We start from the raw sequence: 17,166 nt of genomic DNA on the forward strand, positions 1-17,166 counted from the left end.
GATTCTACTACCATGCGATATTGAAATTGCTAGAATTGAAAACAGAAAGTTTAAAATGCCACAATTCTGCCTTAGTTTAACAAAGACTACAAACTTTTCAAGAAACAGTGAGTGAAATGTGAGCAAACCATGTAGCTCTGCTGTTATACATAACTCCTTAACTGTCATATTTATGAAATTCATGAAAACAAGGTGATCCAATTCAAGGGATATAATGAGGAAGATATTCCTCGAACGCTGTGAGATACGCACTTCTAACCCGTAAAACGACCAGACGCAAATGCTTAATGTCAGATCTCTGAGTTGGGAGCAGAAGTAACTACTGCTCAATTAATAAGTGAAAATACTATTTTGGCCTGAGAGTAAATTAATTATGGATGAAGCATAACATGTGGAACTTAAAAAACTCCATAAACATTTCTTGATAAATATAAATATTAATGAAAACTCGATTTTTATTTATTAAACTATAGTTTTAACCTGTTCGAAATGTACACTAAAACTGAAGAGTATACAAAAAATCCAATTGCAAATACAATAAAAACATTTAAATTTTTCAAAATTTCAGAAAATATTTAAAATTAAAACACTAACAAATTCATTAGTGACCATCTTTCATATATTTAATTAAAGACCAAAAAAAAAAATTTCATTTTTATAAAATATCTTTGAGGCAGAGTTCTTAACTGCCCAACTTAATCTTCTTCCATTCTGGAAGAATCCTAAATTATTCTCTTGATTGACAGAATAGAATAGAACAGGAAGAATCAGCGAAGACGAGAGTATCAAAAAGGAAGGCAAGCGATTTCAAAGAGTTTTGGAAATAAGAAGTTATACCCGGCTTAGTATAAAACTAAAGAATAGATGAACAATTAAAGATATGGAACATCAAGCTATAAAAAAAGTTCTCCACCTAAAAACATCTAAAATGGTATTTAAAATTCAACAGTCATCCTTTACATGTCTAAATGGATTTCTGAGAGTAAGGAAAATCCATAGGGCCTTAAAAAGGAGAAAAGAAGCTGAAAAGCAGTTAATAAGCCTGAAATGACACCACAGCTGCCGGGAGGGTATCTGCTAATAATAGAGATCTTGGGTTTAACAGCAAGACAAAGAAGAGAGGCTAGTCCTTGATCCCTCACACGGAGGAGAGCTGGAACTAATACCACTATCTGCATGCAGAAAACTCAAAAAGCTATACTCCCTATGAAAAGATACATTAAAACAAAAAGTCCTACTCTACAGCAAAGGAAGATGATAGAAGGTGACTGGTTTGTTCAAACCTCGGCTCCAGGCAGAAAGGCTGTCAGATCTCAAGCTGAAAGACTGATGTTCAATGGCCTCAAGTTCTAGCACTTTGAGATGCTGGCAGAAGCAAACATAGATCCTTTCCACGGGAATCACTCCTAACCCAGGCCCCACAAGATTCACAGATTTAGGTAGCCCCAAAATGAATTCACAATCTAAAATTACAAAAATAACAGGAAAATAAGACACCAGGAGGGAAGTCAACAGAAAAAACAAACAGCAGAACTAGATCCTTATGGACATCAGTTATTAGAAACAACAAATACGGAATACAAAATAATCATCTTTAAAAACTTATAAAAGGAGGAAACTGAAACAAGCAAGGAAAAGGTTATTATCAAACAAAATATAACTTCTAACAATGAAAAATATAATTATTTAACTAAAAAGATAACTATGAAAATATTTTTTCAAACAATAGGGGGAAATGACTATGGACTGGTTATTAGAAGATCAAGGAATTTTTGTTAATTTTTATTAAGTGTGATAATCACATGGTGATTATTTAAGATGTCAATATTTTTTAGATGTATGTACTATAGTGTCACATTATTTGGAATGTGCTTCAAGGTACTTCAGCAAAGAAAAAAGGCAACAGATGAAGCAAATGTAGGAACGTGTGGAAAATACGAGTAACCTGTATACATAAAATTTTTATAATGAAAACTCAATGGATAACATAATCAAAATATTACATACGGCCAAAGAGAGAAACAGAGAACTGGAAGATGGATCTGAAGAGGGTATCCAGGTAATGAGTAAGATTTCAAGGAGAAAAAATACTCACCTTCTTTTGGGCTCACTGCTGCAGGAAGTCTATTCCAGTCAAGTGTCCAAGCAGGGCAAGGGTGGGGAGAAAACATCACTTCGATGCCCTTTTCCTAGAAAAGGAAAGAGGCCCTTTCCAAATGAATGAATTAATAAAGTCCTGTTACATTGCAGAAGGCCAAATTTCTATTTTCTATACTGGTGAGAAGGAAGATAAATGTTAACAATCATCGGGCATTCCTCAACATATTTAGTTGCACAAGAAACATGATATGTTGAGTTTTTGACAGCACAGCTACTTTTCTATTATTTTTTATACTGAGATGATAAAAAGTAATGCTATTTTTAAATGCTACCTGAAACTACACAGAAGTAATAAGCTACCTAGAAATATACTAGGCATCAAAGAGAAAAGTCACCTGAGGATAAGAGTTTTACCGAAAACAATCCACATAATCAAAAGCTGACTCCACACACGTCCATCAAGGTCTGTCTTTACACGTGAGGACTGCCACAGCCCAGGAGGCACACACAGAGGACCAGACAGGCCGCTTCAACATGCACCCAAACCTCATCCACACCAGGCTTTCACAAGGGCCTGCAACGTCTCTAGAAAAGGGTGCCTTTGTTTTAACCAAATGGTTCCCAACATTTTCAAAAATTATGACTTTTCAACACATAAAAACCTTCCCCATGTTACGAGTTGCACATTTATTTATTTGATCTCCAGACAGAGGCATGGCTCGCACTTGGATTCCCAGATCCCTTCCAATCACATTCTTTGTTTACAGCCCACGGGATAAATATCCACGGTTCAGGTGTTTTTATCTTTAGGAATAGCCTATTCAAAAGAAAAACCCCTGAGAATCTATCATTAACCCCTCGTATCAGTTAGTTCACGAGGTTAGTTTCCATTATGAAAACCAGCTGAACACAGTCCCAAAGGAAATAGCATAAAGATTTTTGTGTTGGGGCAGAGACATATCTACAGGCAAAGATGTCGAATGCTGTTAGTCGCATCCAGAAAGATGCACACCTCTCTCTGACGTCATCTACCTCTCTGCCTCCCTTATTTTAGCCTAGCTAGACTGAACTTCTTGCTGTTCTTCATTCCACCAAACTCATTCCTATCTTAGGGTCTTTTTAAAAACACAACTTTATTGAGATATAATTTATCTGCCATAAAATTTACCCACTTAAAGCATATAATTCAATGGTTTTTAGAATATTCATGGTTGTGCAACCATTGCCACTAATTTGACATTTTTATCCCCTTGAAAAGATGCCCCATACCCATTAGCAGACACTGTCCACTCTCCCCTCAGCTCCCTGCCCTAGACAACTACTGATCTACTTTCTGTCTCTATCCATTTGCTCAGAGTCTTTTTGCAGCTTGACCCTCTACTATCTAGACACTCCTCCAAATCTTCAAATGTCCATTCAGCTTATCTGCTCAATGTCTTCCCCTCGTCAGACAAGCCTTCCTTACCACCCTGTCTAAAAGGGATCCGACCTCCATCACCTCCACCCCTCATCCCACGGTATTTTTTTTACAGCACTTATCACTATCTAATGTGCTACACATTTACTTATGTTTTCTCTTTATTTACTGCCCCCCAAATCTAAGCTCTATGAGGGCAGTCCAATTTGTCCTTCATGTATCCAACTTTCAGAACAATGTCTGGGGTTCAGGAGACACATGGACATTTTTTTAACAGCTGAATGAATAAATAAATTTAAAACCTCTGGAGAATAAGGGAAATTTTGGAGGCAAGATTGTGCCAAAGAAAACAGAACAGAAAAATAGGTGAGATGTGAGTATTCCTAAGAAAAACTTTCCTATTTTACACATCCACTTAGCACCAATTTCATCTGTCCTCATGTAATTGGCAGAAAATACTGTGATTATATAGAAATGAAAAGTTACAGTATAAACAAAGTTAATACATTAACATAATATATTAATGATATAAGATTTGTTGTCTTTCAAAATATTTATCAATAGAGAAATTCACTAGTCAGTGGCAAAAACAATGCCCTGTTAAAAAGGAAAATTATTGTATCTAATATATACTATCAAGTTAAATTAAATGAAAATTGAGATTTGAACTTATTTTCAGACTTGAACATTGCTTTTTAAAAAAATTGTGGATGTAATGTGCCAGTCAACTTTCATACAACCATAAGCTTTAAAATCAGAAGTCAATCATACAGAACGTCTAGCACACTCTCCTAACTTATAAATGGAGAGATCAAGATCCTTCGGTTCAATGACTTACTGAAGGCAACATTAGCTTAGCTACAAAGCTGGGAGTAGAACCCAGCACCCAGTCCCTAGCATAGTGTTCCCACCAACTGTTCCCAAGCCAGCGACTGAGAGTGGCAGAGAGGCTAAGGTGGACCCATTCCTGAAAAATGTGGAACTCTCTGACAGATGATTCCAGCTCAAGGATTCTCCACTGGCTTGTCAAAACTTCCCTAGAGCTGCACTGAAGCCAAAGACTTTTCTGGCCCAAACTTCCTTCCCTTCCTGTCTCAAGCACAGGGGTCAAACCAGCATCACGGCCTAAGGCTCTCCCAGCCTCCTCTGGCTCCCTCCCCATGTCCCTCACAGTTGTTTCCCTCAGTAGACCTCTTGCACACCTAACTCCATCTTGGGGTCTGCTTCTTGGAAGACATAACATAACCCATTAAATTTAAAAATTCAGGATTCTTCTATATCTTTTATATTATTACAAAAGGGTTTATTTTTACATTACTTACTGACTTTTTCCAAATTTGAATTTTAGTTATTTTTCTTTGTTCATAAATATTTTTAAATGTATATATGCAAATGTCTTTCCTAATGTTATTTTATTGCTGGAAAAGTAGAGGTAGAAAAATCTGAATTACCAATCTTTCCTGCAAGACTGCACAAGTGTGAATTACAAGCACAGATTTCTGGTTTGTTGAAATTTTAAAAATTAGTATTTGATACAAAGCAGATTACTCTCCTGATTATTTAAAAACACTCAGGAGATGAACGAGAGGTCCCTGCACAATTAACTGTCTGATCAGACACATCAGACTCTGGACGTGCTTCGGTTATCTTCCAAAATCAGCTATCTCATCCCGTTTCACTGTTTCCTCACTTGGCTGACAAGGCTGAGCTGAAGAGCTGAGGGGTGGTGTTACTACTAACACCTTGTTCTTTTCTAAATCAGCAAACTTGCTGTTAACTATAGAACTCAAATGCTTCCTAAGCCAAGTAGGAAAATACAATGAATAGTTTTCCAGTATAACTCAGATGAATAGCCCAAATTACTTTATCAATTCTCTATTCAAATAAATCTTCAAAGAGTCTAAAAGCAAAACATTTTTGTAGATTGTTTTGAATGGTAGAGGAAAGCAAGCCTGTTGGTGAAAATTTTTACAATTGGTACTATTAGAAACAAATTATGCTGCAAAGAGAGAAAAATAAATCATAAAAAAGCATTAAAATCAAAGAATAATGAAAATTCAAACAATTAAAAATCTTAAAATTTAGACAAAACTCTGGGAAATAAATTGAAATATTCATCTTCATATTTCTTTAATTTAAATCATCATCTCAAAATTAAAGAACTGAGACCAAATCTTTGAAACAGAAAAACATCAGGTTAAAAGAATAAACCTGACTAGATGTAATATGACTTTGGTGTCTTGAATATAAAAACAAAGTTTTTAGGTGCCAGCCTGGTGGTGTAATGGTTAAGTTCGCATGCTCTGCTTTGGCGGCCTGGGGTTCGCCGGTTCAGATCCCAGGTATGGACATACACACCACTTATCAAGCCACACTGTGGCGGCATCCCACATAAAACAGAGGAAGACGGGCACAGATGTTAGCTCAACAACAATCTTTCTCAGCAAAAAGAGGAAGGATTGGCGGGGGATGTTAGTTCATGGCTAATCTTCCTCAAAAAAAAAAGTTTTGAGAAAAATACTTTTTAAAAATACATATTCTGACTTATTTGGCTCCAAAGACACATAATGCTAAAAGTTTTCAATTTACTATATTTCACTTAAATGCAAAAGACTAGCAGAAATATTAATTGGTCAAGAGTGATATAAGATAGCTACGAATAAAATTTATGAATAAAATTTATAACAAAAACAATGTCAACAAATGATTACAAGTCGGGGTGGAACGTTTGGCAACATCATCACATGGAATTTTTCAAAGCAAATGTTAACGAAAACAATTTAAGTACCATTAACTTGGTCATAGTGGGTCTTGGGCCTCCTATAAACGAAGGGTCGCTGTGCTCCTCTGCTCCTGCGGCCTCGCTGAATTTTGGATGCTGTTCGATGGAGGTGGTCGGCAACTCCGGTAAGTGGAGAAACTGGATCCCACAGCGGGAAGCTGCTGTTTTCACCCCTGGCACCTCCTGAACCCTCTGGTACCAGGCGGCCAGCAGTGGAAATTCTACCAGCCTTTTAGAAAGCTTCTTGCAGATAACTACCTGAACAGGAAAAGAACAAAGCCCATTACTACACATCTGTGTTTGTTTATAACAGCCACATTGAAGCAACTTTACATAGCATAAAATTCACACAGTTTAAGCATGCAGTTCAAACATGAGTTTTAGTAATTTATACAGCCGTGCGACTACCACCATCCTCCAAGTCCTAGAACTCTTACATCACACCAGAAAGGCCGCCCCTGGCCACCTGCAGTCAACCTTTGCCCCCTGTCAGCTGCACATCGTCACGGGCCTGCTTTCCATGTGCACCATTTTGCCTTTCCTAGAATTTCATGTAAATGGAACCATAAAATATGTCTGCCTTTTTTCACTTAGGTTCATGTTTTTTGAGATTTATCCATGTAGTTGCATTCATCAGCAGTTTCTTTTTATTGTAATGCAGCCCTTAAAGTAAGGCTCTAATTTATCCAAATCAGAAAAATTTGAAACCATTACTCCTGATGCAAATTAATATTTTTTGTTTTCTCTTGATCACATGCTTTCTTCCTATCACTACCACCAAACTTCAATTTTTTAAAAAATTAGAATGTTCTTGCTTCTCTGCGAGGCACTGAATGTTGTTTCCACAGAAACAGTTAAAATGTCATAAACAGACTATGACTAATGATTATGAACAGATAGATAAGTAAAAAGGTCAAGGCACAGAAACCTCTACAAACATATCTAGCAATACTCAGTAATCAAAGCAGGAGCCAGAAAGGATAGAAATTAATGAAAAATTCACACGTCTATATATTTTACTCTATTTTAACTGAACTTTAAGGTTAAATAAGCACAAGTAATTGATTATAAGGGCAGGGTGGTGTCTAACTCTCTTTGTCCACTGCAAGCACTTCAAACACCGCCTGGAAAAAATGCTTGCTCTGCTGAGTTAGTGAACAAATGACCAGGGAACCATTTATTCCTTCAAAAAATAATCCTCTAAATTAGCATTTTCCGAACCATGGTTTATGACCCATTAGGAGGTTGTGAAATCAATGTAGATTTTTTAAAAAATGAAATAAAATAGAAAATATTAGAGTACACAGCATGTAGTCAGGTGTGTTATTTTATATGTATTTATAAGTTTTTAAATATATAATATAAACATATATTTGTCTGTTCAATCACCTTGTAGAATGAATTATTTGCTGTGAAATTAAAAAGTTTGAAAAACACTGTCTAAATGGTACTCTGGGAGTCTAAAAATTTATAATTCTCACCAAAATTCTTAATTGCCTGGAGACAGATTATGTGCTAAGGGAATTTTGCTTAAGCCATGATAAATTAAATACAAAATGTCCTCATTTCCTCACCGTCCTTACTCTCCTGGGCAGTGATTTTACTCTTATCTGTTAGATGCACATGGCATCTGTCCTTCCTTTTGGAAATAAGCTGTGATTAAATAACAATAATTTATGTTTGAAAGAAACTGAAGAGTTTTACTCTTCATGACAGGTGATCCCAGTTACTCAACACGCCAGGCTGCTCTGCTAATATCCAGACAGCTTGGGAGGTACCGAACTACATTCACCACACTCAAGAAGGTATACTTAAGGAAGTGGCTAATGAAAACTGTGTAAGAAAAAAGCTAAATCTGTTCCTTAGAAATGATCTGAAAGGAAAAAAGTTACCTGGCTGATAAGATCAAAACGGTAATAAATATCACAGCGTTACTTAGGGACAGGAAAATAAGAGAATTCTTTCTCAAAGCAACGGTAAAAAATTACTGCTCCCAAGAACACAAAATAAAACCCTTGTGGCTTTGTGGTTAATTCTAATAGAGGACAGAAAAACTTGTCTAAATCAAAAGAGAAGCAAGATATACATTTACCCACAAGGTCCCCTCCTCTGCATTACTTTCCAATCACTTATTATATAAAATATTTTGTCCTTATTTTATATCATTTCCTTAGTCACATCTACTTTCAAAAACATGTCATAACTAACAAAGTTTACTGAGCAGTGCAAACAGGGTAAAACATAGTAACAACTTATATCAATGGAAATAGCATCCCAGTTCTGTATCATTTAAATATATATTAGAACTGGTGGGTTAAAACGGAAACCTTCAGGAGCTAAGGCATAGGAGAGGACATGAAAGCTATAAACCAACCACTCAAGTGGCATCCATGGCTTTTGCCAGATGCCAGCCAAGAGTGAGAGTTCCATTTTATTCCCAACTTTATGTCAATGAGGACAATGAAAAAGGCATTTGATATAGGTGTTTTTGCTCAAAACTCAATTTCCACAATGATTTTACTTTAGCAGTAAGTATCATACTTTTAAAAACTCAATTCTAAGCCGCAGAAATTAAACTGTAGAATATTAAATCATAAGTGTTCAAGTTAGAAAAAGACTTCAAAAATGGCACCTTCCCTGTCTCACAGGAGCAGAGTCATCCATCAAAGTGCACCTGTTCACGAGCAGCAACTTACAAGCTGGCTGGTGTCAGGGAGCAGCAGGACAGTGCTGGGGCGGCCATTCACTGCTATTTCTCCCAGCTGCTGCTATACTACACACTGAAGAGTCTAGCAAACGAAGGACAATCATGAGAAGAGTGCATTTTAGTATATTCCTGTTTAATCTATTTCTAAAACTTTCCAGAGGAGAGGGTTTGTCAGGCACCTGCGTGAAGAAGTGCTGGGCCCTCAGGCGTTGACTCTGCAGAGGAAGAGAAGCTTGGAGCAGGTGCAGACAACTCCTCCCCACTCTAGCCGCTACTGTTTTGCACCTTTGGCTTTTTTTTGTTCAGCAGAACTGGGATTTTCCCGAACTCTTCCAATTTTGACCTCTGGTATTCCAAAACTGGACTTAGCAAACTTGACTGCTCTTTTATATTCTAGGTTCAGCTCTGTGTTTCTGATCCAAACTCAGTAACTTGACCGTCATTCCTGATCTTGGACTGGATTCTGACTCTGATCACTTGGACTGCCACTCCATCACCTGGATGTGCACCAGTGCAAGCATAAGGGCTTGGCATCATGGCCGCTATTTGAACCTAAAAGACTGCTTCTTAACCCAAGACAACTTAACGTAGGAGAATAAATATAACAGAAATAACATCAAGGTTTTGGCAAAGAAAATTAATTTCTGAAAGAAAATGTGCAGATCCAGGAAAAATACAAAGAAAGGAAAATATTTTGAGAATGTGTTTACATATTAATGTCAAAAGAGAAGCATTTAATCATAGAATATATAGACTAGAAAAGGCTGAGTGTACACATTTTCTCCTATTCTAAACAAAGTGCCTTGGTGAATTCTGTAGGTTTACTCAGTAGTGGTCAGTTAGATGTCCAACCTGGGTGGAGAGGAGAGAAGTCCTCTCAGTTAGGAATACTTTAACCTCAACTGACACTGATCAGGTAAATAGGATTTAAATTAAGCTAAATCAAATGCAAGCTAGCTGAAGACAGCTGTCTGGATAATGATCTAAAAATCACCTTCACGGAGGTGAGTCCAATTTTCTATATTTTGTTGAGTTTGAAGGCAAATACTTGTCTTGTCTATCACCTTTTTCTCCTCTCTTTGCAGCACTCACATTTAAATATATATTACTTGCTTACTTGTTCTTTTCCATCTTCCCCTATTTTATATTAACTGCATGAGGGCTGGGATCTTACCTGTCTTGTTCGTCACTGCATTCCTAGTGCCTACAACAGAGCCTGGCACACACCGTAGGCTTTCAATAAATTTCTCAAATGAATGAATTAATGGTTGTGCCACTTTGACTCAATTCTTATGAAATTAGAAACACACACAGTCATCCAAGACCAAGAAGCCATGAACACCAACAGCATTTCCTAACATGTATCTAGAAACTGCTTGAACAGCTGGAGTTGGTGATAAAGGGAAGGACGCAGGGATAAGAGAATTTAGAAATCATCTGGCCAGGAGAAAAAAAAAAAAACGATGTTTTCTCCCCACCTAGCTCCGTGGACAAGGTGAATACACATGACATTTAAAATACTAACCAATATCTAAACAATTCCTGGATCTCTCTCTTTTTCACATCCTTTAATTCGGAAGTTATTTTGGTTTCCAATCTTCGTTTGTTTCCATTTTGAAGAAAGGAGAAATGATCTTTAAGAAAATGCCAACTGACTGACAACCTAACTTATCAGTGAAGCACCAGCCTCCAAATATGCAGATTTTCATTAGAAGTCTTTTCTCCTCTGTCAATAGAGATACCCGAAGTGTTGGCGACAGAGAATGAGAACGAAATCTGACATCTGACTTCTTAGTAGGGGAAAAGGTGAAATGCTTCAAAGCAAGAAAAATGCAGCTCTTGAAAACCAACTGGAAAGCTGCAAAGAGTGAAGTTCCCCATTCACTCTGATGCTATTTGCACCTGTTCTTTCTCCTCCGCATGGCGGGGGGAGGAGGGAATATATGTCTCTATCCCCCACTAGGAAAGGAAATCTCCCAAGTAATCTTATGGAGAACAGAGAAGCAGACAGATGAGGATAAAATGTTTCTGATTTGATAATACCTAACAACGAAATTAGTATTTTAAGTGACTTCTTAATTATAAAATATAGCTGACAAGATTTTTTAGTGTTTTAACACTCGGACCTCTAATATTAGAAGGTATTCACAACAGTAATTTGAAATTACTAATTATAACAATTGCTACATTTTATCGACTGAAGATTAAAGATCATAATAATCACTAACGTTTATGGAGAGCTTACTGTGTGCCAACACTGTTCACCACACTTCACACAAACTGTCCTCTATCCCACACTGACCTTATGAGATAGTACTATTATTACCTCTAATCTGCAGAGCAGAAAATGGAGACAGACGTTAACAACTTGCCCAAGAGCAGAACGACAGCAAGAAGCGGAACTGGGATTCAAGCTCAGCACTTCCATGCACTGAAACTTTGAGTGACTGCCCACTCCAGACGGTCCTTACCAAAAAGTGATGGATGCAGGGCAGGAGCACAAGGTCTGCTAAGGTGAAGTACAGGCCCTCTGCAAACACGTGCTCCAGGGGCGGAAGGGCGCAGGCGCCTGCCCGTCTTATGTGAGCAGGCTCCCTGTTGGGAGCAGCTGGGTGCTCCTGCACCGTGAGCTTTGAGAAGGCCACTTGCAGCTCCAGGCTCTGGGATGAAGGATCCTGGTCCTCAGATGTTTCCTGCATATGGGCCTGGCTCTTCAATTTCTCCTGGGCAAGCGTAGGCCCCGCTCCAGCAGCTTTCTGCTGCTTCAGCTTCTGCCGGCGGAGTTTGTCATCGTTGTGCACTCTAACAGGCTCGCTGAGCTTTTTCTCTAGCTGTAGTATTTCTGTAGGGATAGCTGGGTGCTGGTCACAAGATTCTTTGAGAAAATTCTCAATAGATAAAGGGATGGTGAGTTCACATAGCCTGGTCCACTGACTAACCTACAAAACAAGAAATGTTAGGAATCTTTACTTTCAACATCACTTGAAGAACATTAACTTTCTATTGGGAAATAAGGGCGGGTTAGAAAACTTAAGTCTTGAGCTAAACTATCCCTGGCCTGTCTCTGGAACACGTGCTCTCCTCCTGCGTGCTCTTGCTGAATCTGTCCTCACTACCCAAAGCCTGGAGGGCACACGCCCCGTGAAGCAGAAGGCTTCCCCAAGCTCTGCCGCCTGAGCTCCTGTGCACATGTGAAAGTGCCCTTTAAAACCTCAATGGAAACCAAGTGAAAGATAAAAAGAAGCCGTGGCTAAAAATAATGCCTCCGGACCTCGCAAATTAAATGTTAAACTCTTACTTTTCAATACTGCACTGAAACATTGGCACACGTGAGGGGCTACTTAACTAGTACTTCACTGGTTACTGCAGGGTTTCCAAGTAAATGAAACGTTAGTTTCCAGCAGAAAGTTAACATAAATGTTCAAATGAATGTGTTATCACCATCTGGCTTTAACAACAGGAGAGAGACACCAAACTTACTTCAGCACAGGCCTTCAGGCACGTCTTCTTAAAACCCAGCAGCTCCAAGATCCCCTTCTTTGAGGGCTCTGCATCATATGCTCTCTGGACGATGTGTCTCAGCACAACAGCGAGCCCTGCTCTGCAGAAACTGTCTGGGCTTTCTACCACTGCAGGTAAACAGCAATTCTGGACTATCAGCGGAAGCTCTTGCCTGGAGATAATCTGGATTTCAACATGCTGGGACAGTACATTTTTAAGCAGCGAAGTATCTGCACTTTCTCCAGTGAGGACTAAGCAAACCTTAAAGATTTTGCAGTCACAGTATGATAACAAAAATAAAGTTACAGATGTGTGAAGAGGAAAGATACATCCTTCTATTTGGTGAGAAAAATCCAGGTATAGATATTCTTCTGTAAGATTTTTCTTAATGCCTTTCATTTTCTTCTTGCATTGGATCACCTGAAGCATAAATTGAAGTGGTTACAGGCCTTAGAACATAATTATTTAGAAGCTCAAAGACGAATATTTTAAAAGCCTGTCAAATTCAACAAGGTTTTGTTATAGGTAAGATTCTATAAGATTTGTTCCTGGACTGAATAAATGACTTCCAAAAGAAAGATTTCCACCCTGTGCAATTCACTAGTCTCAGGGGTGATTTTATAACAGCTCCTTTAAAATGAGGACACTTCAGGAGCTTTGCAATAGAACCCTCCCAATCAAGTACTTTAGGGTCTCATTAGAGGTGAGAAAAAGATGAATGAAATGGGAAATAAGAACCAAGATACCTAGAGTTGTCTGGGGATAAGAGCCCTGTGAAGATCTGATAACGGTGGTCCTCCCACACTGCTTCTGTTTTGTGACTCCACAATATAATAACTGGGGGGATATATTCATTCATTCATGAGAAATGGATTCTCCTTAAATAAGTAGGTTTTGATATGTGATGAGCTATGCATGCTCAATCACAGTAAGAAAAATATTTGAATTTCCCCTTAAGTTAGACGCTGATAGCTGAGGTATCCCAAAGTTAACATGTTCAAAATCAAGTTCCTTTTTCTCCCCCAGCCCCTAAACTTGCTCCTCAGTATCTTTCCCATCTGTTAAGGGAACACCATCCTTCTGGCTGCTCAGGCCAAAAACCTGGGGAGTCATTCGTAATTCCTCTTTTCTTTCACACCTCCATAACCAGTCCATTAAGAATGTATTTTGACTCTACCTTCAATATCTATCTAGAATCTGACCGTTTCCAACCATCTCTGTTGCTTCCACTGTGATGCAAGGCACCATCACCTCTCTCCCGAATTACAGCAACTGCCTCCTCACTGCTTCCCATCCTACCTCCCCCTCTAGTCTATTTTCAACACAGCAGCCAAAGTGACCCGTCAAAAATGAAAACCATGTCACCACTCACCACCCTGCAGTGTCTTCCCATCCTATTCAGAGAGAAGGCAAGGTTCCTACCACGGCCTACAAAAACGCCTTTGACCTAATCCTCTCACGCCTCCCAGTTCGTCTCGTCAACTGTCCCCATGGCGCACTGCTCCAGCCAAAGCGGCTCGCTATCCCTCTAGACACTAGGTCCATCCCAGCGCAGGGCTCTGCGCCAGACGTTCCCGTGCCTACAACCCTCCCTCACCTCCTGCCCACGTCAGCCTCTCACTGAGATCTTCCCTGGCTGCTGTACTCCAATTGCCAGCCCCAAGCACACCCTCCCCCAAGAACGCTTTCTTTCTCACTCCTTCTATGCTTCTCTTCACAGCACTTATCACTAATGTCACACGTTATATATTTATTTTGTCTCCAACTAAAATGTTCCGTGAGAGCAGAGCTTTTATTTTATTCACTGCTGTGTCTAAGCAGGGCTTGCTATATACGTATATGTACATGTAATCAAGAAGTATTTGTGGAATGAATGCATGGATGAATATATACACTTGTTATTTTAAAGATGCAAACATACACAATTCTGAGGTCAAATTATTGATAGGCATTTTCAAGTCATAATCCTTAAGACTTCTGTCAACTATCATAACTTTTTGTTTGATTTATACGTTTCCTGGGTCTAAATTCCTCACATTCTAATCTATAAATCACAGTTTCAAAACTGACACTAGATGGCACTCTTTAAAAGCACTCACCACAGAAGTGGATAACAGAAGATGGTATTTTCGAGGAAAAATTATTTTAAAAGCCTTTAAAAAGTACACATTCTACTCTTTCAAGTGTATTTGAAATATTAGTTTACCCTGAATTTTAGGAAACTTTCAATATACTAAATTTCCCTTAATATTCTAAATTTCTTAATTTTTTTAGAATCAAAAGCAAAATAGGCAAATACTCTTTAAGCTTCTTGGTCTTCAAATTTATTAAAGAGCTAATTATAACAAAGGGGTATACTTAGTACTGTCTTAGAAAACCTCTTGATAATGCAAATAATCTACTGTTCTATTTTATATTTCTTTTATTAAAACATAACATCTGCATCACGGTTTGTTACTTGTTTAAAAGATTATCTAGGGAAAAATTATTTCACGCAATTGAAGAAAAACAACTTTTTAACCCATGGAAACCATTTTCTCCCTGAGCTTAATTACCCTTTTGAGGGTTTTCTTGGGCACCTGGAGCTGATTTTAAAACATTAAAGGGTGCTTATTAAAGCTCACAGGCAAAAGAAACCAAAATTTTCTAGGAAATTGATAGTCTCTTTGAGGAGTTTGCCCTGTAAATCTATTTATTGCTGAACAATTCACCAATCCTCAGAACCCTTTCCTGACAGTGGGGGACTATAAAGAAAATCCCTAAGTGCTTCAGGAGGCAGATCTGAGAGAAAACAGCATCCATTTCCTCACTTGCCCAGCAGTCTAAGAAACAGTAATTATGAGACTAGTCCTAACATTTTTTTAAAAAAACACTGAAAACAATGTCATGCTACTTTATAGCATTTAATTTAATGTAGAAATATTTTAAAAAATTCAGGTACATGTATTTTACCACTTTTCAACACATATAAGAACCTTGAGAATAGGCTTTACATATTCTAGAAATTCTTCTCTCTGTGAGCACTTAATAAATGCTACACGTCAACAAAGAAGAACAGCAACAACCTGCCCACGGAGATACCTAAAAATTAATGATACGGCTGAGAGAAAATACAAAGTACTGTTGATTCTTAACATAATTTATTTTTTTCAATATAGATGTTGGTTTTTCTGGGAGATTAAAAATGCTACTTAATGATCTTGGAGTTAAAAAAAATTTCCTCTCCCTGGGCAATTTCTCCCCAGTAAGCATTAATATAGTTTCTAAAATAAATATTAAGTATTAACAAACCTGTACAAATTTGATACTGTTTTTGGCTTGTACTGTCTTTCTTGACAGAGTAGAACACAGTTTTTCCTTAAACTTTGTAAACACCATAGAAAAGAAACCCCTTTATTCTTCTCTGTTTCTACCTAGGGAATTCCTGAGTCCATTAATTTTACGTCATGAGCTTTACAAAGGTAGGTGCTGTACAATTGCCTTCTGGGTCTCCAGGGCTCCTGCGGCACAGCTCATGTGGCTCCATGTAACACTCCTGCCAAGCACAGAAAAGGTGTCACTTGCTCCTTCTTGGCTTTGACAGGTGCCACACTGCAACTGCTCCTGAAATGGAGTGAGAGAGCAGCAGACACAAACTCAGCACAGGGCTGATGGAGTGTGCATCTCTTCCCTGGACAGGCCAGTCTGCTTGGGATTGTTGCAGAGGGAATAAAGAGGAAAAAGAACATCTCTAAGCTTTGGTTTCACACTTGAGAATCTTCAAAGATATTTGTAAATGACTGCAGTTGCAGGTTTAATACTTTAGGCAATGACCTTACTGCATTCTCATTCTAATCAATATATCTCAGTGTCGATAAGTTGAAACATTTCACATATGAAAAGGAAATGAGTTTTATACATCTTTTCTTATCTAAAACACTTTAATAATTCACTCCATGCATATGTATATATAAAGAGAGAAAAAAAGAAGAAACATACAATAAACATTGAAAATAAGCATACTTCTCCAGAAACTGGAAAAAGTTTGAAAGTTTGTGCTCAAAATTTAAGTCTGGATCTATGGCAACTAAATATTACATAATAGATAAAAAGATAAGTTACATATTAGCTGATAAAGACCAAAAAGTACATAACTGCAACAAAATATTGACCAGTTAATTTGTTTTTTTGAATAAGAAATTATCACTGTGCCTGAAATTTGATAAGAGCTTAATAATGTTACATGAATAAAGAATACAATTCTAAATAATGTTATGTACATTTTATTGTCCACCCACTATGTGCTAAGCAGAGAACTTCTATACATTACTTCCAATCCTCACAATCCTTAACAGTACATTTGACTTCCATTACATGGATGAGAACTGTACACCAATCCAAAAGTATTAATTGAATCTCTAAAGGGATCTTATTTGAAAACATTCAGAAATGGGTATTTTTCTGATATAAATAGCACTATTTTATAAACTTAGAATTTCATAAATTGAAGCATATTTTATTGCAACAATTTCACCAAAGTAAAAATCATCAGAAACTATTTTATTCTAAGCACTTGTGCTGGTCTCAGTAGTCCTTGACAAAAGCCTCAGTTCTAAAGGCAGGCTACTGACAACTCAGCCTGGATTAAGTTCTTGATGGCTCCTTCCTGATTCCCTTCGT

The 17,166-nt window shown here is 37.8% G+C and overlaps 1 protein-coding gene across 2 annotated transcripts in view; it reads right to left on the minus strand.

Annotated features, from left to right (window-relative positions):
* The window catches only part of GSTCD (glutathione S-transferase C-terminal domain containing), a 131,772-nt gene that overhangs the window by 110,581 nt on the left and 4,025 nt on the right, over positions 1 to 17,166 (minus strand). For both annotated transcript variants that reach the window (XR_011436786.1, XM_023636782.2), the window contains exons 2-5: positions 12,487 to 12,927; positions 11,478 to 11,945; positions 6,306 to 6,557; positions 2,096 to 2,189 (exon numbers count right to left, since the gene is read on the minus strand). Coding sequence is in view for 1 of the 2 variants with exons in the window: in XM_023636782.2 (XP_023492550.1) it covers positions 2,096 to 2,189; positions 6,306 to 6,557; positions 11,478 to 11,945; positions 12,487 to 12,906 (1,234 nt within the window). In the remaining variant the exon portion in view is untranslated. The remainder of the gene's footprint in view (positions 1 to 2,095; positions 2,190 to 6,305; positions 6,558 to 11,477; positions 11,946 to 12,486; positions 12,928 to 17,166) is intronic.

This window comes from Equus caballus, chromosome 2, assembly GCF_041296265.1.
Source record: "Equus caballus isolate H_3958 breed thoroughbred chromosome 2, TB-T2T, whole genome shotgun sequence".
In the NCBI taxonomy this organism is placed as follows: Eukaryota; Metazoa; Chordata; class Mammalia; order Perissodactyla; family Equidae; genus Equus; species Equus caballus.